The sequence below is a fragment of the Cyprinodon variegatus genome, unplaced genomic scaffold (assembly GCF_000732505.1).
Source record: "Cyprinodon variegatus isolate N-32 unplaced genomic scaffold, C_variegatus-1.0 Scaffold255, whole genome shotgun sequence".
NCBI classification, from domain to species: Eukaryota; Metazoa; Chordata; class Actinopteri; order Cyprinodontiformes; family Cyprinodontidae; genus Cyprinodon; species Cyprinodon variegatus.
In genome coordinates, this window is record NW_015150708.1 from 557,670 (window position 1) to 575,477 (window position 17,808).

A 17,808-nucleotide genomic window follows, 5' to 3' on the forward strand; every position below is an offset into this window, starting at 1 on the left:
CACAGGTAATCCGGGAGCATGAGGAAGATTTATCCTTAAAGTGAACAAACTGAAATCAGTCAGTTAAATAATATTTAAACCAGCCTAGTGCCAATTCTTTTAATTCTTACAAACAATATCTAAGTCTTTCTAAAAGAATATAATGATCCACTGTGTCACCACAAAGAAACTATAACTGTGCTTTGAGAACTCATCCTACTGAACAACTTGGCCACATGGCAACAACTCATGCTTCAGAAAAAATGCAATCTACAAATGATGTCTGCGCCTTTTTTTCCCCACAATTGTGGAAATTAGATTGGGTTTTATTTGTTCTCCCTGGAGGTAATTACTACCTCCTCAGCATGTCAAACATCTGCATGTGCCTGATACAGAGCTACCATTTGACCCAGGTGTGTTGAAAAAGAGAAATAACTAAACCATCCCGGGCACCTGTTCTTAACCCTCTCCAGGCAGATGTTGCAGATTTGCAACAGCCACATGCCACTTAGCTAATTACTCCACATCCATATTTTAAGAACTGTTGTTACTCAGCAGTACAACAGAAGGACTTAGTTGTGCATTTGCAACAAACAGTTTCTCTCCAGCTCACCAGATAGCACTGCTGACTCACTTTCAACATGGCTGAGTCCTTGGTGTCACTGAAACAGATTTTCTAAGCACCAATTTCATATAAGTATCACTACCAATTTCCATTATTTTGAAATCAATACTACATAAGACAAATCATGAATGTGTATAGATATGACACATGCCAATTAGTAGATTTTATCTCCTCTGGGTTTTTCACCAAAGGCATTTCGATTTCAATGTTGTGGATTTGCAACGTGTGCCCAAACAGGTACCAATGGATGCTACATGCTTTATCTACTAGTTTGCCTATATTTTAAGATGTCGGTGGAGAAAAAGTTCGAGAAAAAGTTGTCTCTAATTTTGTGAGAGAACATTTTTTCTTCGAATTTTGTTTTGTTAATTTTTTGCTTGTGACATTCAAATAAAGTTAACATTCATATCAGATTCAGTCTTCAGTGTTAATTTACCACTCCAGGCTACTGTTGCAAATCTGCAACATCCCAGAATTCATTTCAAGTGAAGGTCTCTCTCAAAAAAAAAGTCTGAATTGTATATAACTACCCCATATGATCATTTTCTCCAAATATCAGATTTTTCCTGCAGCTACAACTTGATTTGAGCCTGAGAGGGTTAAGGATGAACTTTGTGAGAACATTATTGTGGCCAATCACATTTCAAGAAATAAAAACAGAAACATTGAATTACAAAGTTAAGCTGAGCCAAATGGGAAAAAAAGACCAATTTCCAAGAAATGGAAGTGAAAAGTACAATATGTGACTAAAATGAAGTGGAGTGAAAGGTATAGGTACCCAACCCAAAATATACTCAAGTATATTTACTAAAAAGATGAACTTAAGTACACCAATCAAGTAAATATACTCTACTTCTTTCCACAAAAAATTTCAGTGGTTTCTGGTTTGTAACTACTTTTTGAGTTGGATCATGGGCATAACATTGACTGTCTGACTGTTAAGCAGAATGTCAGGCATGAAGAACAGATTAGGGGTGAATAATGGAATGTCTGTTGTGATACGATACAGGTCACGATACTTGGATTACAGTACGATTTTATCATGAAATTGCAATATTTTACTCCATGAAATGCATTGACAAAAAAGCAAGTGCTGTATATGTCCATCAAACACAGCAAAATATGGTGTTTACTAGAGTGGGGGTGCAGAGGTAGCCCATTTCCCCTAATTTTTTCACATGTATGTATTTTTTTATTAAATCGATATTAGGAACTGAAAGATAGATATTATATTGGGCAGCCAAAAATCTCAATGTATCACCAAATGGATTTTTTCCCCACACCCCTAGTGCAGATAAAGCAAGTAAAGGGTGATCTTAAAGAGATGAAAGATTAAAACCTTGGAAACAATGGATCCAATTAAATGCTGGTCTGTTTCTTTCCATTGTTTCCTTTTGTAAAATGACACTCCTGGTCCTACTGTGAATATTTTAGATTACTGCTACAGGCTGTCCATCAGAGTGTTTCTCTGTAGTTTCTTATTTAATCTTTTTCTTAACTTAGTGCTGTCCATGTCTCACTGGTGTTAATGGTGAATAGACTGTAAGACTCCCTGTGTTCTATTAGGAGAGTGGGTGGTGGATCAAGGACGCGGCAGCTGTTGTGCGATTACATTATGCACGTCTAATTGCATCACACTTGGCATTTGCCAGATCTTTGAGTGATTTATGCTTTCCATTTAGAGCAGGACAAAATATGAGCCCTTGATTTAAAGACATAATTTAGTTGTTTGTCTCAAAGCTGAGACAACAGCAACTAGCGAACAGCGGTACCTCAAACCCAGTTGTCAGCTTGAGCTCTGCTTGTTTGATAATATATTCATTGCAGAAGGCTGCAGATCTAAATATCTCATGCTGTGCCAGAAAGACACTTCCCTGCACGTTTGATTCAGGGGGAGCTTTAAAGAAATACCATGAATCCCAAACAATGTTTTAAATTGTGAGCCATCAACTCATCTGTAAAAAGAGTTACTAAAGCAAGACACATTTTCTTGACCATTTTCAAAGTGAAACCATTGAAAAAAGGATGTTTTAACATTTTATTACCCGAAAGGCACATCTCTGCATGACTGAGACAATATTAATTTCCCTCACTAATTCATCATCCGTCACCTCATTTCTCATGTGTTGACATGCTCTTTGAACCGGCCACTGACAGCGGCGTCCTTGTCGTGCTTCTCTTTAGGTCGATACCTGCGCCTGAAAATGTTCCGTGAGGATCATGGCTCCTGGATGACCATGTTCTTCAGCACCATCCTCTTCCTCTTCATCTTCTCACACATCTACAATCTCTTCCTGCTGATTGCTGGAGGGATGGAGTAAGACATTTAACTCTTTTCACCTTTGCTCCATGTCCTTCTTTAGTTTGCTTCTTCTCATTTGTTAGAATAGGTACACTTCTTTTTCAGCAGTTGTTTAATTGATTTTAACGTCTTGTTGAAGAGAGACATTCAGCCTGGACTTTTAAAACACACTAAATCATAAGTAAAAAGGGGGCACAGTTATCCTGAAGAATCACCTTTAGAGCCAGCATTTTTTTTCAGATGATCAAGTTTAATTCTTTTGACACCTGTCTGGCTGAAACAATATGTTGGGGAATTCTTTCACCTGCTGGCCCAGCTTCTTACCTGCTGGGAAACTGCCATGTGCACAGCGAAGCCTGACATCCGCACATCAGGTGCATGACAGGAATCCGTTTATGCATTTGCAGCGTGTCCATCCAAAGGAAAGAAAACATGCCCTTGAAGTCAGCCAGCCAGACAGAAGGTCAGAATGAGATGATTTACCGTCTTGCTCCTTTGGGTTGCATAAAAAAACAGCCTAGACAAAAGGTACAAGCAGTCAACAAAACAAAAGAAGCCATTGGTATAATGGAATCTGTCCGTAATGTTGTGCTTTATTTTCTTTCTCTATAATAACAAATAGCTTTAGCTATGCAGAATGTGCAGATAGATGAATGACATTACCTTACAGGCGTGTTTATATATATATCTATATATATAGATATATAGATATATATATGTGTGTGTGTGTCTGTCCAGGGAGATGTGTTTGCGTAATCAGCCCATCTGTCACTCTGACCAACTCTGTGACACATGCATCCATCTCGCTCTTTCTCTCTAGTTGGCCAGAAAAAAGGAAAGTGAAGGGGCAAGTCCACTGGGACGATGGATGCTGCTGCTCAGGAAAAAGTTACATTTCCAGTTGCACTTAGTGCTTCTGTGACAAAGAGGATTCTCCTTTTTATCTAGATACGGGCTTCTATTTCGGCTGTTAAATGTCAGGAAAAAGGAGACCCACTTTTAGACTGATAGTGGATTTCCTCTTAGAGGGTTTTATGTGGTGATACCTGGATATTCGTTAAACATAGAGGTTCACTGTATCTTCCAGGAGTAGTCATATCTCCAATACCTTTTGGTGTTAACATATATTTCAGTGTTTTCTTTCCTTTTTTTGGGGGGGTGGACTCTACACAATTTGAACTATCTTCTCTGCAGTTATAGTGGCATGTCTTTGAGACTGAAAATTTTTAACATTTTTCTTTGTAAAATAACCCAAACTCTGGCTTATTCAATAATGGAGTCATTGAGTAACAATTTTGAAATCTGATTTTCAAAATAATTTAGATTGGGACTTCTGCACTTTTGCTGCACCACTGCTGCACTTTTTAAATGGTTATGTTCATTTCACTGTTGACAGCTGTATGCATAGAAAGTTCGTTTTGTATACACTCTATGTATACAAAATGACAATAAAGTTTCTCTAAGTCTGCTGGGTTAAACTTTATACATGTCAATGCGTTAATCTAAATCTGGGATATCCACTCAGCTTGCCTTGTGATAAACAGGATTTCTCATGGCTGTCTTTTGACTTATATCTTCCCACTCTGCAATAACAAGCAAATTCATGGAGTAAAGTACATGACTAATAGTTAATTCCCCCGACATATTCTCCCACCTGAGTTGTTTATCTAAGTAGCTCCTCCAAAGTTACCCTAAGGTTTCTTGGCTGCCTTTCAGTCTGTGTACAGGTGATGGATTTTTATATCGCTTAGTGAGATGATTAAAATGTAGTATACTGTTTTGCTACTTAAAACAATACAACTCACCTTTGAGCTGTCCTTTAATGTGTGAAAACTTCTTCATAGTATGTTCTCTGACACTTTTAGAGATATAAGCCTCATTACCAAGGTTATTATCACTAGCTAAAACAAATGAAAAGACGAAAAACTAGAACTCTTAAGCATTTCTGCTAACTGAAATAGAAAAAAAAACTACACCTTGCACAAAAAAACAACCTGAAATCTAACTGAAATTGTGGTAAGAGTTTACAAAACAAATAAAAAATAACATAATTTTAAGAGAAAAGTGTGTGTGTCTTTATCATAAAGTTTTAATATGAAGTCTAGTTTCCGGTTGCAGTTTTAGTTTTTTTTTTCACTGTACCAGCACATGGCAGGTATGGCAGTCAGGTAATATGTGTTGTTGCAGCGGCCTGTCCTTATCTGAGATTTTTAAAAATTATTTATTACTTATTTTAGTCTTGCCACCAGTACGCAATTTGTATTACATAAAAGGCTAAAACTATAAGTCAAACTAATAAAAACTAAGCAGAAACTAAGCATTTTCAAAAAATAAAAACTAAACTAGCTAACAAAGAACGGGAGAGTGGCGGCCTAGTGGTGAGGGCATAGAGCTTGGAATCCTGGGGTTCTGAGTTCGAGCCCCACTCCCACAGTCTGCCACTCTGACTCTCTGAGCAAGACCTTTACCCAACACTGCTCCCCAAGGGGATGGGTTAAATGCAGAGGAACATTTCTCCAATGTGAGATCAATAAAGTTCAATCATTTTTTTTTATATTATTTTAATAGATACTGAAAAACAAATTCAAAACTAAAATAAATTTCAAAATCAGAAGTCAAAACTAAAAAATAAAAACCAAACCTTTGTCAATACGATAAGCATTCTTTGCACTGTTTCTATTAGCTTTCACAAATGGCTCCACCTTGCAAGAACAATAATGCAGTTCCTATTTAGCTTTTGCACATTAACTGACAAAGCATTTAGAGCTCTTGTGTAGCTCTCTTTGTAAAGACAGATGGCGCTGTTGTAAAGGAATTGGACCCACCACCATCAGAGCATTGAGCTCATCTCTGCACTATGCTCTCACCCACACACACACCTTCCTGTCCCATCTTTCCCTGCCCGCGTTCCCTCTTCGCTCCAACAGATTGTCCGCCGAAGACTCAGACCCTGCCAAAAGCCATTAATGCTCACATCTCTGTTCAAGACTGACATTTAAGAGCAAGTTCCACCTTCTGCCAGGACGCTGCCTATGAAAAAAACTGTCTCAAGGCTGCAGCAGCATTAATGCTGTGAAGTGAGCTAAAAGGTGATGGAGAGAGGGAGAAAAAGGGCTCTAGCTCTGATGATGCAGTGAAACTTAAGTCTTTTGATCTATGTCCAAACCCTGTTTGCATTGCTCTCCTTTTTCCTCCAGCCGCTGCTGCCGCACCCAAGGCAAAACCATTGTAGTTTTTGTTACAGCCCAAAGAAAAAGTGTCCCTTTGTTGCTCAAGCTATCCCTCTATGGGAATTAGAGTCATTGGGACTCAAAGAGATATCTTTTCTGTGGTTTCTGTTCATTATCTTTTTTATTTTTTACCATTAATGGTTGGTATTTTAGCATGGGTTTCAAGCTCTGACATCAATCGACAATGCTGCAAAGGGGAATGCTCTTCTGCTACACACATACCCCCCTACAGTTCGTGTCGTGCCCTTCTTTCAAGTTGCAGGAAAATGTTTGTGTGTGTGCCAAGATAGAATAGAAAGGGTTGGGTTTGTGTCTGTAGCCCCACTGTCTCTCTGACCTGATGTCGTCTTCCCTGTACCCACCCGCCGCTCATTAATATGCTTTAATTTTCTCTGACCTTTTATTTGGACCTGAGCTTGATTTAATTAAACCCAGAAATACATGCACAAGGAAAAAGAGATGAACCATGCGGGCACTGGGGCAGCAAACAACCCCTGATAAGAGATTGTATATCTATTTGGATGACAAGTATTTATTCCTGCTTAGTGATGTAAAAAGGATTCATCAGGGCTGTTATCGCTCAGCTCAAAGAGATTTCCAGCCTGTGTAATCATACACAATGCGAGACAATATTTGCATAGCCACTTCTAGGTCAACGCCAACTACCTGTTCCTTGGCTTATGTCGTAGCAGGGTGGAAAATAAAAAGGTCCGATCTCAGTGACGGCACTGGGAACTGTAATCCAGTCTTGTTACCAAGCTCTCACATCTGGACTATTTGCATTTTAATACAACTGTCAGATTAGTAGGGCACTGTTTGTGTGAAACCACGGGAGTGTGACCGCCTAGGGGGTTTGATGGGGCTTCATGAATGTTCCGTCATGCCGCACGATCCCATTCTGCTGCCTTACGGCACCATTACCAGCCAAAATCAGCCCCTAATTAGGTGTTGTTATTTAATTAAGATGGCCCCGTGCGTGGTGCATACATTAATCAAGGATAATTTGGATAAAAGCGGGACGTAAAGTGTGTGAAGGTAGAGGGAGGGGAGCTGGGAATTTTGAGTGGATCTAATGAGGAGTTGGGAGTAGGGCATTGATGCTTGAAGTATTGCTCTGTTAAAACTTTTAAATAGATCGTTTCTTGTCTGCTCTGGATAACTCCTTTGGCCTCTTTATTTATAAAAAAAAAAGAGAATTAAACTATAAATTCAGCTGAGACAGTAACATGCTGTAAAAAGAAAAAAAAAATCAAGATTTGAGCAACATTATTACTAACTAGGAATCATATTTTCTTTCATAAATTCCAAAACTGTAGTTGTCTGGAGTTGAATACATGAAAATAATTTTTAATAATACTTACAATGCATGTTTTATGCTTGTCTAATTCAAAAATGATTTTGGCGTCGGCAGACATCGAAAATTTTCATTTTTTGTTGTTGTAGTTTTTTTTTTGTGTTTGCAATTAGAATACAATTTTCTTAAATCTTAGATTTTGTTTTGCAGAATCTTTGTTTAGTGAAGAATTATCCAGTTTAGCTATGAAAGTCAAGGGCTTAAAACTACACTACTCAAAAAAATTAAAGGAACACTTTGTAATCAGAGTATAGCATCAAGTTAATTAAATGTCTGGGATATTGATTTGGTCAGGTAAGTAGCACAGGGGGTTGTTAATCAGTTTCAGCTTCTTTGGCGTTAATGAAATTAACTACAGGTGCACTAGAGGGGCAACAACGAGACGACCATCAAAACAGGAATGCTTTACAGGTGGAGGCCACTGACATTTTTTCCCCTCCTCATCTTTTTTATGACTCTTTTTCACAGATTTTGCATTTGGCTAGGGTAACTGTCACTACTGTTAGCATGAGGCGCTACCTGGACCCTTAAGAGGTTGCACAGGCAATCCAACTTCTCCAGGATGGCACATCAATATGTGCCATTGTCAGAAGGTTTGGTGTGTCTCCCAGCACAATCTCAAGAGCATGGAGGAGATTCCAGGAGAGCTGGACAGGGTCGTAGAAGATCTACAACCCATCAAGAGGACCAGTATCTGCTCCTTTGTGCAAGGAGGAGCAGGAGGAGTACTGCCAGAACCCTACAAAATGACCTCCAGCAGGCCTCTGGTGTGAATGTGTCTGACCTCTAGTACCTAGGGCCTAGTGTGCCCTGTGCTCACTGCCCGACACCATAGAACTCGATTGGCATTTGCCACAGAACACCGGAATTGGCCAGTCCGCCACCGGCGCCCTGTGCTTTTCACAGATGAGAGCAGGTTCACCCTGAGCACATGTGACAGACGTGAAAGGGTCTGGAGAAGCCGTGGAGAACGTTATGCTGCCTGTAACATCGTACAGCATGACCAGTTTGGTGGTGGGTCAGTGATGGTCTGGGGAGGCATATCCATGGAGGGATGCACAGACCTATACAGGCTAGACAACGGCACCCTGACTGCCATTAGGTATCGGGATGAAATCCTTGCACCCATTGTCAGACCTTTGCTGGTGCAGTGGGTCCTGGGTTCCTCCTGGTGCACGACAATGCCCGGCCTAATGTGGTGAGAGTGTGCAGGCAGTTACTGGAGGATGAAGGAATTGATACCATTGATTGGCCCCCACGCTCCCCTGACCTAAACCCAATAGAACACCTCTGGGACATTATGTTTCTATCCATCCTACGCTGCCAGGTTGCACCTCAGACTGTCCAGGAGCTCAGTGATGCCATGATCCAGATCTGGGAGGAGATACCCCAGGACATCATCCGTCGTCTCATTAGGAGCATGCCCCAACGTTGTGAGGCATGCATACACGCACATGGGGGCTATACAAATTACTGAATACCATTTTGAGTTGCTGCAATGAAATTTCAGCAAAATGGACTAGCCATAATTTTTTCACTGTAATTTTCGGGGTGTCTTTGAATTCAGCCCTCTATAGGTTGATAATTTTCATTTTCATCAAATGATGTGGCATCCTTTTGTTCCTCACACATCACCATGTCCATATCAGTATAAATAAACAGCATGATTTTTCCTCCATTGAGATCTGATGTGTTTTCAAAGTGTTCCTTTAATTTTATTGGGCAGTGTATAAAATAAAGATAAATACAGGTACTTGCATTCCAGAGTCTAGTCCTAATAGAAACCATAAAATAGCTCTTTTAGCCTAAATCAGATTCCCACTTTAGTGTCATAAGCTGTCAGCTTGTATCCAGTCCCTGCATAGATGATGTGAATGTTAAGGACACTTTTTGTTTTTTGGCCAAGCAGTGAGTTCTTGTTAGACGACTCCACAAGAGAACAACTCAAAAACTAATGTGGTGATGTGATATCATGAGATCTGTGGACTGCAATCTTGCTAAAAAATGAAGATACAATATTAAGATGGTGCAATAGACCCTAGAATGAGTTAGTCTAACAGGGGCAAAAAACTATTTGTAATTTAACCCCCATAACAAAACTGCCATCTAATAAAAATGTCATTGTGGTTTAAAAAAGGCTGTTGCTCAAATCATTAACTCATTCATTTGGTTATTTAGAAGGTTGGAAGCAGTTCAATATAGATGATTTTATATAATCATTTAGAGATTGAAACATTCACAACCACACTGACAACCTAATAGAAGAATTAAGACCACAAGTTCGGAGTAGCTGTTTGATTTATTCTCCAGGCAGGGCTGTTTCTATATGCCATTGGGGCCCTAGGCCATAACTGAGGCCTGATGCATGACCCCACTTCAAAATTAGAACCAACACGATGCAGAATAATCACCATACAAACAAAAAGTATTCATTCTCTTCTATATGTAATTTATAGCACTATATAAACAAAATGGCAAAATATAATCAGTNTGCAGAATAATCACCATACAAACAAAAAGTATTCATTCTCTTCTATATGTAATTTATAGCACTATATAAACAAAATGGCAAAATATAATCAGTTATGTTGTAATTATCAGATTTTACCACTTAAACTAGATCTGTATGATTTTTCCCAAATATCAAAATTATGGTATTTCTTTTTTTAAACAAAAGTGAGATTTTATTTTTTCCTCTGTATTAAACACACACATGTATATGTTTAAACAAAATAGATTTCATTACCACTACCTTAAAGGCTGAAGTGAGAAAATTTGTGTTTCACTCGCGTTATATGGAACAAGGCCCAATTGTTCTCTGGGATAATATTACAAATGCAGTTTGAGATCAGAAAATATCTGCTCAAGAACAATTGTGTTGAAAAATGTAGGTTTGAATTGCAAACAACAAACAATGAGGACTAAAAGAAACCTACACAATAATATTCAACAACTGTGAACAACTATGGCATTAGGTTTAAAATATTCCAAAGATCAGCAAATATTTCTTTCTATTGAAATCAATACCTGTTCTCTAAGCCTCTCATGTAAAGCTGACAAAAATATCAGATAAATCGTGGCTAAATTGGCTAAATTATTCATCTAAATTAGTATTCAAATAATCAATGCCAAATGCAACATGCCATCTGTTGAAGAAACTAACTACTTAGAGCAGTATTTAAGCAACAAGTGTACAACATATACATTTTCAATTTTATATGCAAAATGTCTGTTTGTCAATGTCTCTCTAGAACTCAAGCAACAGTTCTTAGGATTGAATTTAGTTTTTTTTGTTGTTGCATGTCCTAGCCATTTAAAATATATTTAAATGTCAATTTTAACTTGTTTGTATTGTATATGCAAGTGTTCTACAGTTGAATTAAATAAAACAAGTTCAAAACAATAATAACAAGAAAATACATATGAAAATATATTGAGACTAAAACAAATATACTGCATGACTATNACAGTTGAATTAAATAAAACAAGTTCAAAACAATAATAACAAGAAAATACATATGAAAATATATTGAGACTAAAACAAATATACTGCATGACTATTGTTATAAGAGAATATAAAACTCTGTTTGAATCAGATGCCAAACAGTAGAAATGGATCTTGAGCAAAGATTTAAAGTCTCAACACTCTCAGAAGTCCATACATAAAAAGTTAAACCGTTCTGAAGGTTAGGAGAACAAAATGCAAGCTCGATTAGTGATGGCTACTGGAGTTTTCTCTGGGGGGGGCTCTAAATTCAAAATAAACAAATCAAACGTATACTAAGCTATCACACTTGTATATTTATATGAATGCCAACACCAAAAAATATTACAGAAACATTTTAAAACAAACCATAATTTCATGTACTTATTTACTTTTTGTACAGAAATGTTGTCCTTCTGAGGCTCTGTGAAGGCAAATCTGTGTTTTGCATGGTCCAATAGTGTGTCAAAAACTTGAAAAAACAATGTTCCAGTTTAATAATGGAGAAGCTATTAGTCAGCTTTATTTAATTTCACATATAAAAACTATTTATTTTCAGAGAACGTGTTTATTTAAGAGGAACCATGCAAATTAACAAACATCTAAAATAAGTATACTATATCATGTGAATCCCAGAGTGTTCATGCTTCTTTGACTTTTCTAAAAAGTGTTTTAAGTCAGTCCTACCTGTCTTTATTCTTGCTGAATCAGATCCTGACGTTTGAAAAAAAGGAGGCAGACAGTCAAGGCAAGCGGTTGACTCGCTCCATGCTGTTAGCCAAGCCTCGTAGCTAAACCAGGTCCTGGAAAAAGACAGAGTGAACCGTCTCCATCTGTCTTTGGATTGCTGATTAATTTTGATGTTCGACTGATCAGGTCCAAACGGTTTCACCTCCAGCTTCTCTTGGTAAGTTTTTTTAAGGAATTTCACATCCGATGACAGTTCAGATCGGGCACTAGAACCGAGCTCCAGGGCTGGTCTGGGAACCACAGTGGACGGGGGCAGGGAGCCAGCAGGGGACGGTATGCTCCGCCCCGGTGTCCAGGCTGCTGTCAGTGGGTCGACTACATGCTGCACTGTAGTCGACCAAAAGCCCGGACGATTTTGAAATTTCCCCCGGACATCTGCTCACCCTTAGCCTGACGTAGTCCGACTCAATTCTAGTCAGAATATGAGTCTGATACTGCTCCATAGAGCTGTGATTATGGGGCGTGTTTTGAACGAACCAGGAAAAAAATGCCTCTGCACTCAATTGGATAGACCTACAACCAATAAGAGCAACGGAGTGCGTGACGTATCTTAAGCGAGGCATAGTNCCATTTAAAATATATTTAAATGTCAATTTTAACTTGTTTGTATTGTATATGCAAGTGTTCTACAGTTGAATTAAATAAAACAAGTTCAAAACAATAATAACAAGAAAATACATATGAAAATATATTGAGACTAAAACAAATATACTGCATGACTATTGTTATAAGAGAATATAAAACTCTGTTTGAATCAGATGCCAAACAGTAGAAATGGATCTTGAGCAAAGATTTAAAGTCTCAACACTCTCAAAAGTCCATACATAAAAAAGTTAAACCGTTCTGAATGTTAGGAGAACAAAATGCAAGCCTGATAATTCCACATATAAAAACTATTTATTTTCGGAGAATGTGTTTATTTAAGAGGAACTGGCAAATTAACAAACATCTAGAAAAAGTAAACTATATTATTTTATTTTCCATGTGAATCCCAGAGTGTTCATGCTTCTTTTACTTTTCTAAAAAATACTTTAAATCAGTCCTACCTGTCTTTATTCATGCTTAATCAGATCCTGACGTTTAAAAAAAAGGAGGCAGACAGTCAAGGCAGGAGAATAAAGCGGTTGACTCGCTCCATGCTGTTAGCCAAGCCTCATAGCTAAACCAGGTCCTGGGAAAAAAACAGAGTGAACCGTCTCCTCCTGTCTTTGGACTGCTGATTAATTTTGGTGTTTGACTGATCAGGTCCAAACGGCTTCACCTCCAGCTTCTCTTGGTAAGTTTTTTGAGGGATTTCACATCCGGGCCCTTCATTAACCTTCCTGCTACCTCAGGGTGCCAAAGAAGTGCGCCTTAAGCTCTCCTATACTTCTGTATTGCAGAGGAGCTACTCCGCATGTACAACTTTTAACCAGAGTCTATCACCAAAGATTTTTATGCCCTTGGGCTGAAATATGTCACTAATTTGACGAAAAAACGAAACTGCTTTACTCGTCATTAAAGATAAAATATTTATCTTGCACATCTAAAAAATATATATAAATTCATTTCAAAATATTTTAATTTTATAATTTATTTTTCTTTTTTTTTATGTCTTAATCTAGGTCATTGGACAGGTGGGGCGGTGCCCTAGTGCCCTCTATTGGCCAGCCGCCACTGAGCCCAATAAAATTTGAATTTTAACCTGGATCTTGAAATATCTAAGAGAAGCTGTTTCGTTGATGGAAGTGCTCTTACTGGAGAGTGAATTTTAAAGAAGTCATAGAATACAAAACCAAGTTGCCATTGTCATAGATGAATAACGATAGTTCAGTGCGTGAAATAGACGTACAGAGAAGTTCAAACCCCATCGACGCCTACTTTGTCTACAAATCTAACAATTCTAAACACCGAATTGACGTCAACTCGGGTATGTTGCCTAATTTGTTTCTGGCCTGTAGTTTTGTCACGCCCCGAAATTGGCAAACAGACCAGCCCACTGGTTCACTGGCCCAAGAATATAAATAGTTAGATAAAAGACACCAGTTCAGCTATTTAGCCTACAGTTGGGTTTACAACTGGGCCGCTGACTGGACTGGACTGGCACTCCGGGTCAGGTTTGTTTACTCCATCCTAAGCTGGCTCCCTGCCCCCGTCCGCCAGGGTTCCCAGACCATCAGTGAGCTGATGGCTCACTTCGACTACGTGCTGCACTGTAGTCAACGAAAATCCTGGACGATTTTGAAATTCCCCCCGGACATTTTTTTAGGTATGAGAAGTAGGACATGTCCAGGAAAAAGAGGACGTCTGGTCACCCTACCATATCAACAATCTCAATGTTTCAGTGAATGAGTGCTTGTTGCTATGATGCGTATTTGCTCAGCAGCTTTGCTTGTTGTTAACCAACCAATCAGCGCACAGCTCATCTAAATATTCATGAGCATACCATAAAAGGAAGAAAACCTTTCATTTCATTCTAGGGCTTTTAACCAGGCTTGCATTAGGGCTCATAGAACAGCAAACATGCCATTTTCAGCCCAACCAATGTTACACAACTAGTCAGGACCAGCACCAAATACCCTATAGAATCATTCTATGACCCCTTTAATAAGATTACCGAGATATAAACGGGCCAAACATTTCATATTTTAAAGACAGGCAACCACATCTTAAAATCAGTTCTAAACAAACAGGATGCCAGTGAAAAAAAAGCAAAAACCAGAGATATGTTCGTTTGTATTTAAGTACCTGTTAAAATACTAGCTGATTGGAATTTGGGCAATTTGTGGGCGATACAAGGATGTTCTATCTACTCCAATATACAGAATTATCCAACTGAGAAGAAATAACAGCTTGAATCACTTTTTCAAGGTGTTTGGTTTGAAGGTATGACTTCCCCTAAGAAATTAGTTTTAGTTAAGAAAAATAGAAAATTGCATTCATCTTTCTGCCTTGATAAAAAGCACTATAGAAGATAAAACTCTAATTTCTCACAGCATTATTATTAATGTCGTAGTTTTGTCTTCAAAACTTTTAGTCAGGTATGCTAACTCACTTAAAGCATCTCTTAAATTAGTTAGTTAGTTGAAAAATATTGCTTGACTGATCAGTTACTAAACAATTTCATAGCTGCACTCATTTGTTGTTGTGACAGAAAAGATCTCAGTTATTATTTTATCAGATTTAAAATCTGATTGTAAGGCTGTATCATGCATCTAAAGGCAACACCATCTGTTCTCTGATCTGTTTTCTTTAGTTTCATTATAAGAATGTCGACTTCTGCAGTTATTATTAGATAACTGTATCATCCTCTGGGCCTAGCTGCCAGCTATATCATGACAGCTCTGCATACAGATCCAACTAACTCTGAGAATATAGTAACTTTGTCACTACATTTAGTGAGTGTACATCTCTATTATTAATCCTCCAAAAAGCAATCAGGCACAGATCTAGTAACCTTTTCTGGTACAGTGGAGATTTACCTAAACTGCTGCATTCTTTTTAACAAGCTACGGGCTGCAGTGGATCCATCTGCCATCCCTCAGCACTCACAGGTGGACCAGTCCTCTCAAAGCAGCCCCCTTAGTTTCAGTCAAAACAGACAGTTACCTCTCCACAGGCTGTTGCTGGGGTTTATAGGTCCCTAAATGAATCACAAGGTTATGAAACCAAACCAAACCAAAAAAAAAATAACTGATCTAAAATATACAATAGACTTTAAATAAATGGAAAGCCAACACACGCTCTTTTCTTAGATATTGGCATCAATGGGTGCAATTAAACTGCCTTTACAAGAAATAAAGATGGAAGTTTTTATGACCTTTGATGGAAGCTTATTTTATAAACCCTTAATTATTGTCAAAAAAAAAACAACTGTTTTCTTCTTGTTCCTTGTTTTTAGTTTCCACGATAAAAAAAAAGCAGAGCTGTAGCCTAGAAGTGAAGGGATATAGGATGAGAGATGGATGGGGAGGTTGCAGATTGTGGAAGCGTTTAATGAGGAGCAGAGTGTCGGATGTGGCATTTTGATTGCAGAGCTCGCCTGAGCAGGATTAGACCCCACTGTATAAGTGTATTAGTCTTTGTTTGGCTCATCCTTTGTGCTGCATGTGTGCGAGTCCCTCCTCGTCTGTCTGTCTGTTTGCTTGTTTAGCGCTAAGCTGGGCTAATGCTGCGGACAAAGGGCTAGATAAATAGCATGTTGCGGTATTCACATGCCTCCTGTTGCATTGCTCGTACACATGGGATCTTACAGTGGGTTCTGTGCGCTGCCCTTTAACTTTTTTTCGTTGAAATGGGTCAACAACAAGCTGTTAGCTTGGAAATATTTGACAGATTTGGTTTATTTGTGCTTTACTGCCCTTTTCTCGTTATGTAGAAGCTGTCATATGGGTTACAATCTTTGCTTGGATCTGTTTATGTGTAACTTCTTCCACTTTAAGCTTTAAGGTCCACAGCAGGTTTTTATATATTTGCAGACACACAAAAATATTGCTTTTACAATATATATTTTGAAAAGAAACAAAAACATTTGTACTAGGTGAATTAATGTTTGTTGAGTTTTTTTTATTATTATTATCATTTATGTTTATACAGTGAGCTCTAGGGCCTCTAAAACAATCACAACACAGAGCTGGCTGGTATGTGAATTTTTTTTATTTTTTGATTGCTGTCTGGGAAGCTGCTGCTGGACAGATGGCTGCAAGCTGTCGACCTCCAGCACTTTCCATATCTTCTCCCAGCATAAAAAAAAACAGTTTTCTCTAGTCCTAAAATCCACAGCCATGTTCATGTTTATGTTGATAAATCATCAGCATTACGAGCATCACAAATGCATCCACCGACTTTCTTTGTGTGCATTTTTATAGATTATGATATTAATGGCCTGCTCTGACCTTTTGCATTGATGTTCAAATAAATGAACCTTTAAACAGCAGATTGTAGTAGGCCTATCATACTAAAAAGAAATCACTACTTGCATACCCAACTGAGTCTTTTAATTTTTGGTGTTCTCTGATATGAAAATTGATTGCAGTTTGCAAACCACAGTGTGTCTTTAGCACAGCTCATGCCCACGTGTACTTTGTACGCTCACCCCCTGCTGTTTTTCACACTCCTACACATCCACGTTACGTTTGGTATGGGAAAATGAGTCATTACTGTGGCCTCCGCGTTTGATGGCTGATTAGAGGAGAAGTCTTCCATTTAAAGCCATTTGCTCTTCACTAGGAGAGGCTTTCAGGAAGTAAGGACACTTTTCTGTCTCCCTGCTACGTCTTGGGATATAAATGATCTGAACTGGTGGATACACTAATCTCAATATATTGAATTGACAAAGAAAGTTGCTCTCAAGCTGTCAGATTTATAACAATAAAAATACATCTATCTTAAGGACAAAGCATTGCTAAAAAGAAATGCTTTAAAATTGTTCTTAATTAATATTATCTGCTCCACACACCTCTTTTTATTTCTTATACCATTTTGCTCACTTGGCCAATTGATATTTATTTTTGCCTTTTCTCTTTTTTAATATGAGGTGGAGGGACTTGTTTTGACTCCCATATATGCAAAATGTTAGATTGACACAGCCTGATATTTCTATGTGTGTCCTGCAGAATGCAACAGTGATGCTGCATTTCATGGGTTAGACCAGCGGTCAGCTCGGCTTTAAACAAAAGCCCTTTTTGAATCCCTGAACCTCTCTATGGCCACTACCCCTGCCTTTAAAGGTTGCATTCTTGGTCTGCTGCTGGGAGCATATGCTAGCCAGCACACATGACTCCTAGAAGTACACACCTAAACAAGTACAACTCGGTCAAGTAATTGCATTTTTATTATGCTGACTAATTATCTGTCAAACAAATCGTTTTCCTAAATAATTTATGTGTAACTAGCTGGTAAATTTGTTCAAAGACACAGCTGTTACTCTGAAAGGCAACAGCAGAATTTGAGTGAAATTTTGACAACTGAGAGCATAGCGTCCTGTTATGTTGAAATGCACTGGCAAGAGCCCTGCAAAAAAACAAATGTTTTGAACTGTGAAAAAAAACCTCGTTGCACATTTGAAATGAACTGTAAAAGGCAAAACAATAAAAAAAACTATTC

At 38.3% G+C, this 17,808-nt stretch overlaps 1 protein-coding gene across 4 annotated transcripts in view; it reads left to right on the forward strand.

Moving 5' to 3' along the window:
* tmem117 (transmembrane protein 117) overlaps positions 1-17,808 on the forward strand; it is an 82,155-nt gene that overhangs the window by 35,161 nt on the left and 29,186 nt on the right. For all 4 annotated transcript variants that reach the window (XM_015382318.1, XM_015382322.1, XM_015382319.1 and 1 more), the window contains one exon: positions 2,789-2,921. In XM_015382318.1, coding sequence (XP_015237804.1) covers positions 2,789-2,921 — 133 coding nt within the window. The remainder of the gene's footprint in view (positions 1-2,788; positions 2,922-17,808) is intronic.